The 18,842-nt window shown below is 41.4% G+C and overlaps 1 protein-coding gene across 1 annotated transcript; it reads right to left on the reverse strand.

The window, feature by feature from the left end:
- Positions 1-324: 324 nt before the first annotated feature.
- Positions 325-18,163, reverse strand: LOC124280804. The gene is made up of 4 exons (XM_046716784.1): positions 18,004-18,163; positions 4,754-4,777; positions 1,802-2,935; positions 325-942 (listed from the first exon to the last, which is right to left on the reverse strand). Exons 1-4 carry the CDS (start codon positions 18,053-18,055, stop codon positions 887-889), a joined length of 1,266 nt encoding a protein of 421 aa, XP_046572740.1. The 5' UTR covers positions 18,056-18,163; the 3' UTR covers positions 325-886.
- Between the last annotated feature and the right edge of the window lie 679 nt (positions 18,164-18,842).

Raw genomic sequence — 18,842 nt, forward strand, 5'->3', positions numbered from 1 at the left:
GTGGCCAGCCTGTTCTGTCCTGTTAGTTGTCCATTCAGGGTCGGTATGTTGCATTAATTATTGTATGGATGAGTGTGTACGTGAATAATAATTATCAAGAGCTATGGTTCTCGGATCCATGACTTGTTGACTTAGAGAACCTTTTATGCCCGTGGTCGTGTCACGCCACACTAACTATAACCTCCGAAATAACGTGAATGTACATATGTCCATGCGTGCGTGCGAGCGTGTGTGTGCGCGTGTGCGTGCGTGCGTGCTTGGGTTTTTCATTTTTGACAAAAGAAGACACAGTATTCACAAATACATCTAACATAGCAAGGTAAATACTTCACATGATTTATTCACAAAATCTGAATAGAGAAATAAAACATTCTTTCTAAACATGATAGACATACATGTTTAAATGAATCTTGAGTAGAACTTTAAGCTGTGTTTCTACAAGCGTGTTGGTAGCCTGCATGTCATCCGCATGTACTAGTGTTTCTCGCACTGGCTCTTGAAGACCTCTATTCAGTCTATCACACATACACATATCACAAAATATGATATACCTACATTTTGCATTGTTGGATATACTACACACTCTTTGGTTTATCAGAAGAACTTAGGAAATGACACCAGCATTATGGGGAAGCACTTTGTGTAGGACATGACTGTATTAATACCAACCAAACATAGACCATCTGGATTCGAAGCGTCAGATTGAAGTTCGGGTTATTAATTTATTAAATCAAGAAGAACTTTTCTTGAGCACTGTTCAGTTATGCGCAGTTAAAATGTCCACAGTGTTCGTATATATACACAAGTTGTAGATGTCCACAGTGTTCGTATATGTCCCCTGGTTCCGGTGGCGTTCCTGTCGCCGTCGATGGTGCTGTTGACCCTTCTATGTATGAACGAGGTCCGACAACACCAGCATCTCAAGCTGAGGGTCAAATGACACTGAAACATAGCGTTTTTCAGGTTAAACAGTACCTATATCAATCATATTCTACGTCATATCAGTACCCTGCATATTGTTCCCTGATACAGATTCTGAACAAATTAACTTCATTCCTTCATTCACATGATGAAGGAGTAGGCATATACTCTGAAACGTATTCCTCATAATAAAGAAGTTGACATCCATCAAAAAATGTCATCCTTATGTGTATCATTTCTACATAAATTTTACCCGTGAAGATCCGGGTTAGAATTGATCTCCAGTAACCCATGCTTAGATGAATGAAAGACAACAAGTGCTGTCTCGGGGTGTTCAAAGCAAGGGTAATCCTCTTTTGCCGTACGTATGTGAGTGAGTGAGTGAGTTTAGATTTACGCCGCTTTTAGCAATATTCCAACAATATCACGGCGGGGACACCAGAAATGGGCGGTTTACCCCCACCGCCCAGCTCTACGTATGTACCCGTGAGGATCCGGGTTAGAATTGGTCTTCAGTAATAGGCAAGACTCAAGTTAGCCTATCAATCAAAACCATCAGTATACTGCAAGTTGCTCTCCTAATACTTTCAAGACGCTTGAAAATAATTCCCTGAAAAGGGAAAGATAACTGCGATGCTGGATGGTTTTGTGAACAAAACATGCTAGAATTCTTCATTCAGAGACAAAAGACATTAGTCTCACCAAGGGTGGTGGGGTAACCTAGTGGTTAAAGCGTTTGCTCGTAACGCCGAAGACCCGGGTTCGATTCCGCACATGGGTGCAATGTGTGAGGCTATTTCTGGTGCCCCCCGCAGTGATATTGCTAACATATTGCTGAAGGCGTCCCTCTATGTGATCCCCCTCAAAAGATAAAGCTCACCTGGTCCCGGACAGCAGATGCCCATCTGCAGGTTTCCGGCCCCGATGTCCTGGCACTGGTAGGGAAGGAGCCTCATCCTTGTGTTCTTGATCATATCAAGACGCTCCCCGCTAAACGCTGGACCAGTTCCAAGTCCCTCTGGCCCATTGACCATCCGGAAGATAGCAGGATTCATCTGACCACGTGGGCTCCTTCCCACGAGATAGTCATTAAACATGTTGTAGGGACTAAGTCCTTGAAGTCGAGTTACATACATGCTCTGTTGCATAGCCGGCATTGCACTCTGGGCAAGAACATTCGTCGCACCTAACTTGTTGACTGCATAGCGGGAGCAGGTGAAGTTAGCAATAGGACTGTTAGCGCATCCTGCGCTCATTGCCATGGACGATATGGTACCATCGGGCAGCTTCTGGACTGGGTCAATACAGCCGTGGTTCTCGTACAGCTTGATGATGTTCTTCAGCAAGGTCCTCTTCCTCTCATACAGCGTCATCTGCATCATCAGCCGCGAGTTTTGCGTCATTGGTCTTCCCATACCTGGAGCCCCGGTCCCTCTCATGCTGCTTAGAAAAGATGCCATGCCGCCCCCTGGCGATCCAGCCGGCATTGACATTCTTCCCATGGACATTCCTCCTCTGCCCATAGGGGACATTCCTGCCATGGACATTCTGCTATTGGGTCCCATTCCCATTGACATTCCATTACCAGTTGGCATTCCTTGAAAGGACATCCCTCCCATCGGCATTCCTCCATTTGAAGGCATTCCTCCCATCGGCATTCCTCCATTTGAAGGCATTCCTCCCATCGGCATTCCTCCATTTGAAGGCATCCCTCCCATGGGCATTCCTCCATTTGAAGGCATCCCTCCCATGGGCATTCCTCCATTTGAAGGCATCCCTCCCATGGACATTCCTCCATTTGAAGGCATTCCCATGGTCATGCCACCGTTGGACATTCCTCCATTCGCAGGCATCATCCCCGACGTACCCATGCTCGACACTGGTGGAGTCTGGCTCTGTCCTGTCGGGTTGGTATTTCCTGACTGGCTTGCCATTCGACCTGCCTGCAACTGCGCTGCCAATCTGAGCTGTTCCAGGTACCGACTTAGACCAGGCATTGAGTTGGTGCTGCCACCTGTTGGAATCAACATATTCCATAGGACCAGTTCGCATCTGATTAGTCCGATAACGCAGAGGTAGGGAATATATGGTGTTACATCCCAGCACTCATATAACAGGTTAATGTCCAAGTTTAGACATGCTCGCTCAGCGCGTTAGGGAATAGTGTGGAGAATAAACGCCAGGATATATGTATGAGAGACATGCAGAGACAACCATTGGTGCCAGGAACAAAGAGATGGTGATGCGCGGATTATAAACTCCACAATATTAGGAGACAAAGAAAACGCGATAAATAGGAAGCACAGAAAGGCGGCGCGCTGACTACATGTGGTTATGGAAGAGAGAGAAAACAGGCAGTGGGAAATGGTTGGAAACAGTGTTAGGGAAAGTAGGTGCAATGACCACGTGCAACAAACCTAATGCAGGTGCAAATAGCATGCAAGTACACGCAGTGATACATGGGCAAATAATATGCAAATATCCATATGAACATCTTATATTTATAAATCGGTAACTTATAAGCTTGAGGTTTGAAAAGTACAGTTTAACATTTGCTCTCGAAAAATAAATGAACATCAAATGTTAAAGACATTCAGTTAACATGTTAACTTTAAGATTGTAATTGAGTTTTGCAATTAATTTTGTTCTGGACCAAAGTATTTAAACAATAAGTTTGGTGTAAAAGGGAATAATTAGAACATACCTTCACAGACTGAGTATTGCAATGTGACAGTTTGTGCACGTATATGTTGGTGTGAAGTATCATTGAAGAATTATATAATGTTGCAGGTGACAAAGTAAGTATATGTGTAGATTATGCAAGATCGTAATATACACGCGCATTCAGGGATACATGCGCAGCGCACGTGGACATAACATGCACCATGTACAAATACATCCGCAGCATATATTGTAACTCTAGTGTCACCCTGATGTGGCTTCTGTTGTTCTCAGGGTCTAAACTGACGTTCAAAAGAAAGTACACACCTGCTGCTTTGGTAAAATGTTTTCGTGAAAACAGCATAATATTCAAAAAAGTGTTTTGATTGCGACTCACAAGTCACAAACATTGTGTACGTGTTGCAATAACACCATAGATATCGTACCCAATTGGAACATTGCTAGCAAAATATTTACGTTGTGTTAATAGTCTCAAAACACCAGGAGTGTACTTTCTTTTGTACATCAGTATATATCTACCTACAGCTTGGTGTATTTCAAGTAGCTACATCTCGAAATCATAATGGAGGGACCTACACCTGGGGGGTGGGAATAGTAAGTGTGCTATTGCTTATGAATTAATACAGCATATGACATACTATATAGCAGCCATTGTCGTCCTCAAATTTTGAGTGAGTGAGTATGGTTTTACGCCGCTTTTAGCAATATTCCAGCAATACCATGGTGGGGGACACCAGAAAGGGGCTTCACACAATGTACCCATGTGGGGAATCGAGCCCGGGTTTTCGGCGTGACAACGTACGCTTTAACCACTAGGCTACCCCACCACCCCCTTAAAATTTTGAAATTGCAAGCAATCTGTATGCGTGCTTCGGATTCACTTGGCGGTCCCCATAGCTGAGTGACAGGGTAAGAATGTGTTTTTACAAATAATATGAATGTACATTACAACTATCTAATATGAAACCAGTTGTTACCCCGATGATGCACAAGGTAGACGTCAAGGTAAGCTTTAGTAAGAAATTCTAGGAATCGTGTGCATGTCTTACATTCCCAGTGTTAAGTCCAATGTTATTGGTGGGGGAGGCAGCTTGGGTATATTCGTACTGTGTTGTTAATTAACTGTTGGTGTGGTTAAGGGTTAACTTACCTGAGGGTGGGGCATTCTGACCACCTGGAACAGAGAAATACACATGTAACACTTGTTCATACGAAAAGGTGGTTGGATGTTTAACGCCGCACTCAGCAATATCAGGGGTGGAAATAACTTTAAAATTGCTAGTGTACTCCGGTACAGTGGCAGATGTAAAATCACTTGCCCTGATGATTTTTCCACTATACCGGCCGTTTTCTTGTTGATTCTTTAAATAAACAACATAATTAACATTGGAAAGTCAACTGGACACCGGTACAGTGTGATTTACAAATTTGGTTGCCCGACAGAAAAAAAACGCTGGACTCGGGCGTCGGGCAATGGGTTATTTCCACCCCTGCAATATTCCAGTTATAAATCATCATCAGCATCAAGGAACAATAATTTCGAAGATTATAACTTATATTCTGATCTCGTGAATAAACACAAACATATAAATATTTATTCAAAAAATTTATTCATTCTACTTTATCATAAACATGATCCACCTGTCTTAATCAACACGACATGAGGAACTTGAAACACTTCATGACAGCTGCTTCCAGGAGCTCTGATGAATAATTACGATGTGATGCTCACGTTTGAGAAAGAATGATGTTGATGTTTGTTTGGAACAGAAAGCGAAACAATGTAATTGTCAGGAAGCAATAAACAGTCTTGGGGGAGGCGTGGAGGTATTTAAAAATTATAACTAATTTACATAGAAATATACTTTTTGCGTCAGTCACATTCACTGACATGTCACGAAGCATCAAGTACTGAAATCTCTTCAAAAAGGAAGAAGCAAAAATGTCATCAAAAATATGCAAAATCAAGGTTATTAAACACCTTTTTTTAAAAAAAAAGCTATAAATTTTGGAGAGCATCAGCGATGCCACCATAATGATGAAGCGTGTCTTGTGATGTTGCTGTCGGATGGAGCTGTCAGCCGTCGCGGACAAGACGGATGTGACAGAAAAAGTCTGTCCTGTCACGTCACCGTCATTGTCACGTCCATCAGGTCGAGGTCATTCAATGTCACAGCTTGTCCCAGCGTCACGATTCGGGCTTGTTTTTGATACATCCCACGTTACTCTCGCAATAAACTTTTGAGTTTGGTTCAGCCAAGGAAACAACTTTCCTTGACATCCAACTGACGTGAAGTTGTACATCAACATTTACTGCGTATTTTTGCTAATCCAATAGCTTAACGAAAAAACCCCAAAACATTTGTTCATTTGTATATCACACGTAACTTAATGGACATAGTTTTGTTTACAGTTTTTGCAATGGGGTAGCCTAGTGGTTAAAGCGTTCGCTCCTCACGGGTTCGATTCCCCACATGGGTACTATGTGTGAGGCCCATTTCTGGTGTCCCCCGCCGTGATATTGCTGGCATATGCTGAAAGAGGCGCAAAACTTAACTCACTCATTCACTGTTTACTGTTAGTCATAACAGTGGCTAGCCTAGTGGTTTCAGCACCCGTCACTCGCAAGATCCGGGTTCGATTTCCTACGTGGGTGCATTGTGTGATGCCCATTTCTGGCGTCTTCACCCGTGGTATTTGTGGACTATTGCTAAAGCGACGTAAACTCATTGTAAATCATGAACGTATTGTGAAATAAATGCGACTGGCAACCAACTTTATCACGGCACCGGTGGCCTGCATTTTAAATTGTAATAAATCTGCAAACATTTCAAATGCCATTATAGGCATTGTTTGTGGGTATTGTCTTTTCGACTGAGAAATGGCAGTTACCCCTATTGACCAAAAGCAGGTTCTGCAGCTAAAACTAACATGTATTGGAGAAATAAGTATGGGTTTAACGAGCTTGAGAATATATCTCAGTGACGACGTATGGTGAACGAGCCCAGGCTGAACGCTGAATGATATAATGCCGCAGTGAAGCATGAATTTCACAGACGCATTATTGACTAGCGGACAATATTCCAGCATTATGCACGGCAGGGGGACTAACCAGTAAATTTTAACGTCTTTTGGTATGACGCGGTCGGGGAGAAATAAGTATACAAGAGACTGTGATCTAGTGAATATGGTGAAACGAGTTTGGTGAATGAGTAAGTGAGTGAGTGAGTTTGGGTTTCACGGCACTTTCAACAATATTCCAGCATTATCACGGCTGGGTACACCAGAAATCTACTTCACCCATGTGGAAACTCGAACCGGGTCTTTGGCGTGACGAGCGAACGCTTTAACCACCAGGCTACCCCACCGCCCCGAGTGACTTTTGGTCTAACGCCGTTATCAACTGGTATTCCACGGTGTGTCTGCTTAATGTGGGAAGAAAACCCGAAGTAATGCTGGTCTCACACGTGTATCATTTTCCCGAAACCCACGAGCAAGGATATGGTTCTGACAGACGTACAAACATACGGGATTCGAACCAACAATCATAAGATTCTGGCGTCTCCAAGGGACGCAACTCTGCATAGCGAATGGCGAGATCTCAAAGAACTGAGCCCCCACCCTACGCCCACCACTTCCCCCGGGGTAAAGAGCAAGGTATTTCTTATCCAAATGGGGGCGGTGGGGTAGCGTAGTGGTTAAAACGTTCGTTCGTCACGCCGAAGACCCGGGTTCGATTCCCACATGGGTACAATATGTGAAGCCCATTTCTGGTGTCCCCCACCGTGATATAGCTGGAATATTGCTAAAAGCGGCGTAAAACTAAACTCACTCACTCACTCACTTATCCAAATGTCGTTACACAATTGTCCAGTAGTCCGTACATATGTAAGTGCATAAAAGTCTGTGTTGTACAACAATGTTACTGAGCTGCTTTGAGCGTGTCGTTACAACGTGATGTATGGGAGACAGATGGCCAACCCACTTCACATCGTGCAGGGCTGTCTCCGGTACTGAATCTTATTTAATTTATGACGGTCATAAAAAAGTATAATCTATCTTCAGAGAGCTGCGCTTGCTATATTTCATGCTTCAGTTAAAGCCAAACTATATGTATGAGAAAGTATTTTACATAAACAGTTGTCCGCATATCAGTATGTACAGTATATCTCAACTTCTATGGGGTGAGTGAGTGAGAGTTTTATGCCTCTTTTAGTGATATTCCAGCAAGATCACAGCAGGGGACACCAGAAATGGGCTTCACACATTGTACCCATATGGGGAATGGAAACCGGCCTTCGGCGTGAACAGCAAACGCTTTAACCCCTAGGATACCCCACCTCCCCCAGTTTCTATGGAACAGATGCATTTAGAACATGTCAGTAAGCTTAACATATATTTCATCAAAAGCAAGAACGCGCTCAAGTATCATAGGAAATAAATGATAAATTCGCTTCTCAGAGTTACGTCCCTTAGGTATAGGTCAGTTGAATGTTCCATTCTGTGTGTTTCCTGAATATTTCTAAGCAAATAAGTGAATATCTTTGATCTCCACCGGGTTTTCCTAATCAGTTTTAATGCATTGATCGTTACGTCGTTAAACCCAACTATTTCAAAGTAGAACTTCACAAAGCAATTTCTTTCCATTCAGTTGCATTGTCTTTAAACAAAGCTTCAGTCAAATATCATCATATTGCAGATACAATATTCATTAGTGCAAAAGCCTGAGGGTGCCAGTTTCTCGTTAGTTTTATTAATTGCTAATGTTCTTCGAACGTTCGAGTATTTTCCCGTTTCTTTGATTATTTTTTCGTAATTTCGATTAACTTTTCGTTTCGTCAAGTGTATTTAAAAATCTAAAGATTTCGATCTTTTTATGTTAACTTCTTTGGATCCATTTGCGTTGTAAAACTATTTTCTCACTGATGCGAATATTTTCTCGTATTGTTCATGATATTTCCAGCATTTACTCGCTACTTTAAGTTTAATTCAAAATCTTTAAATTGATTTTTTAGAAAATATCTCTTATTTTTTAAGAGTGAACGACTATCGTGATTAGTTGGTCAGACTTGCTGAATGGATTGATGCGTGTCATCGTATCCCCACTGTCTGGACAGATGCTCATGCTGTTGATCACTATTCTCTGATCCAGACTCGATTATTTACATACCGCGGACAATTAGCTTAAATATAAGTGCGGCGTTAATACAAACAAGCAAACAAGCAAGCTGACAAACAAACAAAAAAGCCCCAAACAAGGCCAGGCACAGAACTTACTTAGTTTTGCTTCAATATAGTGATACTATCGCTACAATTATCACTAGCTATGCTAAAGTATCGGGGCGGCGTGTATCTTAGCGCTGAAATAGTTTCGGGCAACGGGGCACATATAACGTATTCCCTTATAGGGTTAACGTTGTTTTTGCAAAAGGACAGCCAGGACATACCACAAGACACTGTTATTTATCACACGACCTATTCTTATATAACATATATATATATAACATCAAGTAAATGTTTATAAACCTGTTTGTAAAAATAACCCCTTATGAATTCGTAAAGGTACTCTCCTGACAGAAAAGTGTCAAGTGGGATAGGAAGTGATGTATAACACGGACAGAAAAAGCACTTGGATTTTCCGGTGACAAATCTCCTGTCACGGTAATGTAAATTTGACGACATTATAACTTATATTAATACCTACTCCGACCCAGGAAACACAAGTTATTTGTGGACACATAATGGTCATGATGGTCACTCAGACATGATAGCTTCTCTCATGTGCAGTTTTTGCGACACGCCAAAAACGTGTTAACAGAAGTCATAAAATTTAACTCGTGCTCAGCATCAGATGCACTTAACGTGGGAAGTAAACTTTACTGTAGGAGGTAAACTTTTAAGTGGGAAATATTTTACATGTGCGAGGTAAACTGTTATGTTGGAGGTAAACTTTTATGTGGGAGATACACCTGTATGTGGGAGATACACCTGTATGTGGGAGATACACCTGTATGTGGGAGATACACCTGTATGTGGGAGATACACCTGTATGTGGGAGATACACCTGTATGTGGGAGATACACCTGTATGTGGGAGATACACACCCTGTATGTGGGAGATACACCTGTATGTGGGAGATACACCTGTATGTGGGAGATACACCTGTATGTGGGAGATACACCTGTATGTGGGAGATACACCTGTATGTGGGAGATACACCTGTATGTGGGAGATACACCTGTATGTGGGAGATACACCTGTGTGGAGATACACCTGTATGTGGGAGATACACCTGTATGTGGGAGATACACCTGTATGTGGGAGATACACCTGTATGTGGGAGATACACCTGTATGTGGGAGATACACCTGTATGTGGGAGATACACCTGTATGTGGGAGATACACCTGTATGTGGGAGATACACCTGTATGTGGGAGATATGGAGATACACCTGTATGTGGGAGATACACCTGTATGTGGGAGATACACCTGTATGTGGGAGATACACCTGTGTGGGAGATACATGTGTGGGAGATACACCTGTATGTGGGAGATACACCTGTATGTGGGAGATACACCTGTGGGAGATACATGTGGGAGATACACCTGATACACCTGTGTGGGGAGATACACCTGTATGTGGGAGATACACCTGTATGTGGGAGATACACCTGTATGTGGGAGATACACCTGTATGTGGGAGATACACCTGTATGTGGGAGATACACCTGTATGTGGGAGATACACCTGTATGTGGGAGATACACCTGTATGTGGGAGATACACCTGTATGTGATACACCTGTATGGGAGATACACCTGTATGTGAGATACACCTGTATGTGGGAGATACACCTGTATGTGGGAGATACACTGTATGTGGGAGATACACCTGTATGTGGGAGATACACACCTGTATGTGGGAGATACACCTGTATGTGGGAGATACACCCTGGGAGATATGAGATACACCTGTATGTGGGAGATACACCTGTATGTGGGAGATACACCTGTATGTGGGAGATACACCTGTATGTGGAGATACACCTGTATGTGGGAGATACACCTGTATGTGGGAGATACACCTGTATGTGGGAGATACACCTGTATGTGGGAGATACACCTGTATGTGGGAGATACACCTGTATGTGGGAGATACACCTGTATGTGGGAGATACACCTGTATGTGGGAGATACACCTGTATGTGGGAGATACACCTGTATGTGGGAGATACACCTGTATGTGGGAGATACACCTGTATGTGGGAGATACACCTGTATGTGGGAGATACACCTGTGGGAGATACACTGTATGTGTATGGAGATACACCTGTATGTGGGAGATACACCTGTATGTGGATGAGATACACCTGTATGTGGGAGATACACCTGTATGTGGGAGATACACTGTATGTGGGAGATACACCTGTATGTGGGAGATACACCTGTATGTGTGGGAGATACACCTGTATGTGGGAGATACACCTGTATGTGTGGAGAGATACACCTGTATGTGGGAGATACACCTGTATGTGGGAGATACACCTGTAGTGGGAGATACACCTGTATGTGGGAGTGGGAGATACACCTGTATGTGGGAGATACACCTGTATGTGGGGAGATACACCTGTATGTGGGAGATACACCTGTATGTGGGAGATACACCTGTATGTGGGAGATACACCTGTATGAGATACACCTGTATGTGGGAGATACACCTGTATGTGGGATGGATACACCTGTATGTGGGAGATACACCTGGGAGATGGGAGATACACCTGTGGGAGATACACCTGGGAGATACACCTGTATGTGGGAGACCTGTATGTGGGAGATACACCTGTGGGAGATACACCTGTATGTGGGAGATACACCTGTATGTGGGAGATACACCTGTATGTGGGAGATACACCACCTGTATGTGGGAGGATACACACCTGTATGTGGGAGGAGATACACCTGTATGTGGGAGATACACCTGTATGTGGGAGATACACCTGTATGTGGGAGATACACCTGTATGTGGGAGATACACCTGTATGTGGGAGATACACCTGTATGTGGGAGATACACCTGTATGTGGAGATACAAACCTGTATGTGGGAGATACACCTGTATGTGGGAGATACACCTGTATGTATGTGGAGATACACCTGTATGTGGGAGATACACCTGTATGTGGGAGGGTATGTGGGAGATACACCTGTATGTGATGGAGATACACCTGTATGTGGGAGATACACCTGTATGTTGGAGATACACCTGTATGTGGGAGATACACCTGTATGTGGGAGATACACCTGTATGTGGAAGATACACCTGTATGATGGAGATACACCTGTATGTGGGAGGTAAACGTTAATGTGGGAAGTGTTCTTTGGAGGTAAACCTTTATGTGTGACGTAAACTTTAATTGGGGAGCTAAACTTGGGATGTAATCTTTTATGTAGGAGGCAGATTTTATGTAGGAGGTAAACGTTTTTGTAGTAGGTACACATTTATGTAGGAGGTAAACATTTATGTAGGAGGTAAACCTTTTTGTTGTAGGCAGACTATAGTGTAGGGTTAATTTGTAATGTAGGAGGCAGATTTTTATGTAGGAAGTAAACGTTTTTGTAGTAGGTAGACTTTTATGTAGGGTTAATTTGTTATGTAGGAGGTAGATTTTTATGTAAGAGGTAAACTATTATGTAGGAGATTGACTTTTATGTAGGAGGTAAACATTTATGTAGGAGGTAGACTTTTATGTAGGAGCAATTTGTTATGTAGAAGGTGAGTGAGTGATTGAGTTAAGACTTAACGTCACATCGGCATTATCTCAGCCATATCGTGACGAGAACAATGTAATTCATATCAATATAAACTTGTGCAAATATAAACCTGTCATCGAAGGACAGTAAAACTACTAGAATATCACAGCTCTTAATCTAAAACTAGTACGCTATCATGAAAAGATATCACTATAGACAACAATACAATATAAAACCGGGCTATAGATCACCAGCAACTGAAGGCTGATGACCATACTAGGGACCATGGGATGTAGGAGGTAGACATTTATGTAAAGGCAAACTTTTATGTAGGAGATAGACTTTTATGTAGGACGTAAACATTTATGTAGGAGGTAGGCTTTTATGTCGGAGGTAGAGATTTATGTAGGAGGTACACTTTTATGTAGGAAGTAAGCTTTTATGTAGAGGTAGAGTTTTATGTAGGAGGTACACTTTTATGTAGAGGTAGAGTTTTATGTAGGAGGTAGGCATTTATGTGAGCGGTAAATCCTAGGCTGGATCTGTCTCTGTGACAGGTGGTTGTGGTATAAATCTCTTCCTTGATCATCTTAATCTGTGCCCAGGAATGCTGGACACTAAAAATGTTTGACATTTAACACATTAAATAATTCAGGCGAAGACAGTATTGTTTTACGTTTCCCCAAATAGTATTTTATGTCTACTAAAGCTTGTGAATTTAATGGCCGAAGTAGCTGCACGTCTCAGATGATTACAACGATCACGGGTCTTATCCGCACAAAACACAAATTCATGGTTTGCTCTATGGATGCAAGTCTACGCAGCGAATTGCAAAGCTTTAAATGACCAAGAACTCCACGGATGAATTATTTTAACATTATCTCTATTTGTGTGTTTCACGTGCGTTTTATTCCTGTCATTCAAATTCATCATCTTCCAAAGTAATAGTTTGTGAATGAAATTGGTTTAACGTAACTATTGGAATAGTCCTCACATGCTGTACCCATGTGAAACATCGAACGCTCATACACCTATGCTCATAGCCCCCCCACTCCCCCTCCCTCAATGTGAAAGGCATGTAGAAGCTGATAGACAGAGACTGATAGCGAAAACTTAATTCATTTGAAGTCACAGTTTGCAATAGTAACATTCACTGCTTACGTTTGTTTTATTGGTTTGTTGCTTAACGCCGCACTCGGCAATATCCCAGCTGCATGGCGACGGTGTGTGTAGGATCGAGTCTGGACCAGGCAATCCAGTGATCAACAACATGAGTGTCAGTCTACGCAAGTGGGATAAGATGACATGTGTCAACCAAGTCAGCGAGCTGACCGCCCGATCGCCTTTTACGACAAGCATGGGTTGCTGAACACCCAGATCTTCATGGGGTTCTTTGCGTTTGTGTGGTTCCACTGAATAGTGACATAGGCTACCTCGCACCCCGATCTGGCAGAGCAGTCTGGTGAAACCAGTTCGGTGAAACCAGTTTGATTATTTTACATGAAACTTCGTGTGACATTGACTAATTTCCTCCCGTCCACGTCTTGCTGTCCATGTGACTGTACATAGCTACAAAGCCGGTTTTGGGAGAAGATGGATCAAAGCAACGTGTTCACATTTCTACACACGTTGACATAGGTTATCTATTTACTTCTTTTCAACAGAAGTATCATCACTCATGCCCTGCAGAATGAGCACGAGTTGTTTACGCCGCTCCCGGCCACATTCCATCCATGTAACGGTCTGTAAATAAGGGAGTTAGGGCCAGACACTCCAGAGATTAATGTCAAGGTCACAGTTAAACTCAGGTATCACGAAACTAACCAAGTCAGCGATTTGTATCACTAGATCCACGTAGTCGACAAACATTAACTATAGGGCAGACGGAAGTGTATGCTTAAAAAATGCATTTTATTAAAGAAAATATACAAACTTTATAAAAATGTAGGGCATTTACGATTTAAAAGACAGCTGTGATACATAAATCAAATAGTGGGTGAATATGGTTTTACGTTTTACGTTTAGCAATATACCAGTAATATCACGGGTCATCGGAAATTGCTTCACACATTGTACCCACGTGGAGATTCGAGCCCGGCTTTGGGGCGTGACGAGCGAACGCTCCAACCACTTGGCTACCCCACCTCCCCGTACATTGTGGAACGTCCATCATTAAAATTTATACATACTTTGTCAAACGTCAACTACTCAAAAGTATTCACATGCAGTTAAATGTCCATAAGATTTGGTCATTCAGTTGATCTCTTTGCGACAGACACACTCATTTGACAATCATTGACACAACCCAATTCATTCACTCGAATACTTCTTTTCCACAATTACTTATGTGGTGTGATTTTCTGTCCAGTTTAGCGGTAGATGTTATGTGGCCTGACATTCTAGCGTTTATTTGACGAGAACTCCATCCACATAGGCGTTGTTACAGTCACAGCTGATTTTGTAGACGCACCTTTAGGCTCTTGTTTCTTTAATAATTTCTTCCTGTCATTAGCTTCTAATGGTTGTTTTAGTAGTGTGCACTTTCCCTTACCACAACATTATGTGGAACAAGTACAAATCTTATCAACCATGGTCCTGATCCAAAGAAACGTCCTTGGCGCTACGACATTCGTGATACAGAGTTACGACAGGTCGTAACGTTACGAACGCTTTGTGGATCGGGACCCAGGACTTCGCCGCAAGAAGAAGTTCATATCTGCTGACACAAGCCGCCAATAACAGAGACCAAGATATCTTATCCCATCTGTGCACTGGACAAATATGGCAAGTGTTCTCTGTTTGGAAGGTGTTCGTTTCGAAGTTTCAATTATCGATTTCAGTCACGTCGTACGGGGTAATAAGTATTTCATTGCATCAACAGGAAGCTATATGAGTGCTTATGCCCCATATGAGTGCTTCTGTATCATATAGGCCAAAAGATGAGTGCTTAAGCTATATGAGTGCTTATGTACCATATCGGCCAAAATATTGTCGAAAATGTGTAACATTGTGCGTTTGATGCCACTATAGATAAACTAAAGGAATATGAAAGAATCGGCCTTTCCCAAACATTATGTCATGACAGATCAACTTCAGTAATATGAAGAATCAGGCGTTCCTTAACTTAATGCCACTACAGACGAACTAAGTGAATATGAAACAATCGGATGGCCTTAACCTTTATGCCACGGCTGATTAACTAAATTAGAATGAAAGAATTGATTTTATTTTCAAATTCTTCGCCACAACATATTGACTATTGTTTTATGAAAGAGTAGGGTGGTCCTTAAAGTTATGCTATGACAGATTAACAATAGTATTATGAAAGAATTGAATGGTTCTCAGCTTCTATTAACTTACAGACAAAAACAGAGTCCTTATCATTTCCTCAGCTTACAAAAACAAACTCTGTCATAATGGGTGTAAAACATATCGCTTGGTTCTCGGCTTCTCTTAAGTTACGGACAAAAACAGAGTCCTTATCATTTCCTCAGCTTACAAAAGCACACTCTGTCATACTGGGTGTATAGAACGTCTCGTGGTTCTTGACTTCTCTTAAGTTACAGACAAAAACAGAGTCCTTATCACTTTCTCAGCTTACAAAAGCACACTCTGTCATAATGGGTGTAAAGAACATCGCGTGGTTCTCGACTTCTCTCAAGTTACAGACCAAAACAGAGTTCTTATCATTTCCTCAGCTTACAAAAGCACACTCTATCAGACTGGGTGTAAAGAACATCGCGTGGTTCTCGGCTTCTCTTAAGTTACAGACCAAAACAGAGTCCTCATCATCTCCTCAGCTTACAAAAGCACACTCTGTCATACTGGTTGTAAAGGACATCGCGTGGTTCTTGACTTCTCTTCAGTTACAGACAGAAACAGAGTCCTTATCACTTCCTTAGCTTACAAAAGCAAACTCTTTCATAATGGGTGTAAAGAACATCGCGTGGTTCTCGACTTCTCTTCAGTTACAGACCAAAACAGAGTCCTGATCATTTCCTCAGCTTATAAAAGCACACTCTGTCATAATGGGTGTAAGGAACATCGCGTGGTTCTCGGCTTCTCTTAAGTTACAGACCAAAACAGAGTCCTTATCATTTCCTCAGCTTACAAAAGCACACTCTGTCATACTGGGTGTAAAGAACATCGCGTGGTTCTCGACTTCTCTTAAGTTACAGACAAAAACAGAGTCCTCATCATCTCCTCAGCTTACAAAAGCACACACTGTCATACTGGGTGTAAAGAACATCGCGTGCCGTTCGAAAAGACAGTGACATTTACAGCTATAGAAACAGCACGAGTCCTAGGATGACATTGATAACCTGCATAAGGTGGTGCAGCCACACGGCGGTGATTGACGCCTTTCTCGACATTTAGCCTCGGGTGAACAACTGATCATCAGATAATCCTTGGTGATTAGTTACATAACACCTGCCTGGTTATAAAACTTGAACATTTGAAAATCTCAGAATTTGCTGCCATAACGATGACAAACACAACATTAGCTCATAAAATGAACTAAAACAAAAAATATTTTTAAAAAGCATTCAACTTTAAGGATAAACAAAGTTCTTGTTTACTGCAGGCAGCGATGATTCGGTGTACATTCTTACACAGCTTTCAAGCTCTCCATAGAGTCGAATGCTTATAACTGACTTGCTAACTTCTAGAATGCTGATTAAACAATTAAGAAATTGCTTTTTAAATCTACGAACAAAGAAGAAACAATGCTCCTGTGAAGCTGTTTTGGTTTCAAATGCTTCTAACATCACAATGAAAACTGACTTTCTATGTCTATAGAGTCAGTTTCGTGAAATCAAAATTGATTTACAAGTGGTTAAATGAAAATACAATAGCTTAAAACTAAACTCTAGAATGCCGATCAAACAATTAAAATTATATTACCTTCAAATCAAAGAACAAAGGGAATAAACACAATGCTCATGTTGGTTTTAAATGATTCCAACAATGAAATAAAACTTTCTATGTTTATAGGGTCAGTTTCGTGAAAACTTTGATTTACAATGGATTAAACGAAATCAAATGGCTTAAAACTAACTTCTAGAATACGATAAAAAAATTGAAAAATATTTTACGTTTAAATCTAAAGACAAAAAGGAGAAAACAATGCTCATGTTTGTTTTAAATGCTTCTAACATCACAATGAAATAGAGCTTTCTATGTCTAAAGAGTCTGTTTAGGAAAAAACCCATGATTTTAGCAAAGAAAATTGATTTACAATGGATTAACGAAATTAATGCTCATGAAAAGTTGTGTTGGTTTTAAATACGCCAAACATCACAAAGAAAAATGGTTCTCTGTCTATAGAGTCTGTTTCGTACAAAAAAACCATGATTTTAGTAAAGCAGCTTTGATTTACAATTTTGTTTTTAAACCTAAGAACAAAAGGAAAAAAAAAAAACCAATGCACATGTTGGTTTTAAATGCATTTAACACCACAATGAAATAGAGCATTCTCTGTCTGCTTCGTTAAAAAAACCCTCGATTTCAGCAAAACCATTCAGGATTCAAATAAAATCAAATGGCTTAAAACTATTAATGGATATGGATACAGAGGATAACAGAAGAGAGCTGATGAGACATTGATAAACTGAGATGGTCTGTGAAAAAGAAGAAGGAAAGCAACTTACAAACACAAGAGATGACAGCGAGGATGAGGAGGGGTGCAAGTGAGGGCCCCATGGTGCTGAGATTCCAGTCTGGATTGTTTCCTCCAGACCACGAATATATACAGCAGCTTGATGGACACCTGTCAGAAATGATAGCTCACCAGGTATGACATGCTGCCTTATAAACTCGCCTTAATGGCGAACACACTGATGTCAGGGAGGACATGCATGCTTCATGGAGAAGATTAATCACTGGCCACGGTCTAACTAGATCCCCATAAAGGCGGGTTTGCTCTGTGCAGTAAGTCGACAACAACACTTTGGTCAGCGTATATTATTGTGAATTAGTAGGTACGTGTCACCGGACCATCCGTTTGACTGTCCATGGTCATAAATAACATCCATGCTTTGGCTCTCATCCCTGTAGTTACATGTTGGAGTGACACGGTTCGGACTGGATAAACGTGTTAGATGTGGTAAAGGATTTTGATACAATTCTTGAACTCAACCGAGGCGTACTACTTTAAGTACTCACGGAAACAAAACTGGTTTTTTTGGCGTTTATTTCGTAGTTCTGAACACACCTAATGTTTGATTGATAAATATTCTATGGATGTCGTTTTTCCTAACTTTGGTTTTTAACATTTTTTGTAAAATCATCCGAAATAGATGAGTTTAAAAATCGTGTCATTTTTACCCCTTGAAATTTCATCTGAGTCAAAATGTACCTTCCTCATGCAAGCTATAAATACACATGAGATACACTCTCCATAGGTTTGCGTACATAATTTATTTTATGAAAAACGTCATATACTATTCATCCTTTATTTCTTTTATCATAATTCATATACAAAATAATT

Source organism: Haliotis rubra, unplaced genomic scaffold, assembly GCF_003918875.1.
Source record: "Haliotis rubra isolate DU_JTF1 unplaced genomic scaffold, ASM391887v1 Scf274, whole genome shotgun sequence".
Lineage (NCBI taxonomy): Eukaryota > Metazoa > Mollusca > Gastropoda > Lepetellida > Haliotidae > Haliotis > Haliotis rubra.

What these genes read in the sequence shown, in the direction of transcription:
- LOC124280804 (XM_046716784.1), bottom strand. Translation starts at nt 18,055, where the DNA reads ATGGGGCCCTCACTTGCACCCCTCCTCATCCTCGCTGTCATCTCTTGT. An exon ending in CGCTGTCATCTCTTGTGTTT is followed by an intron (nt 4,778 to 18,003) that starts GTAAGTTGCTTT and finishes TCTCTGTTCCAG; the next exon opens with GTGGTCAGAATGCCCCACCC. An exon ending in TCAGAATGCCCCACCCTCAG is followed by an intron (nt 2,936 to 4,753) that starts GTAAGTTAACCC and finishes TGATTCCAACAG; the next exon opens with GTGGCAGCACCAACTCAATG.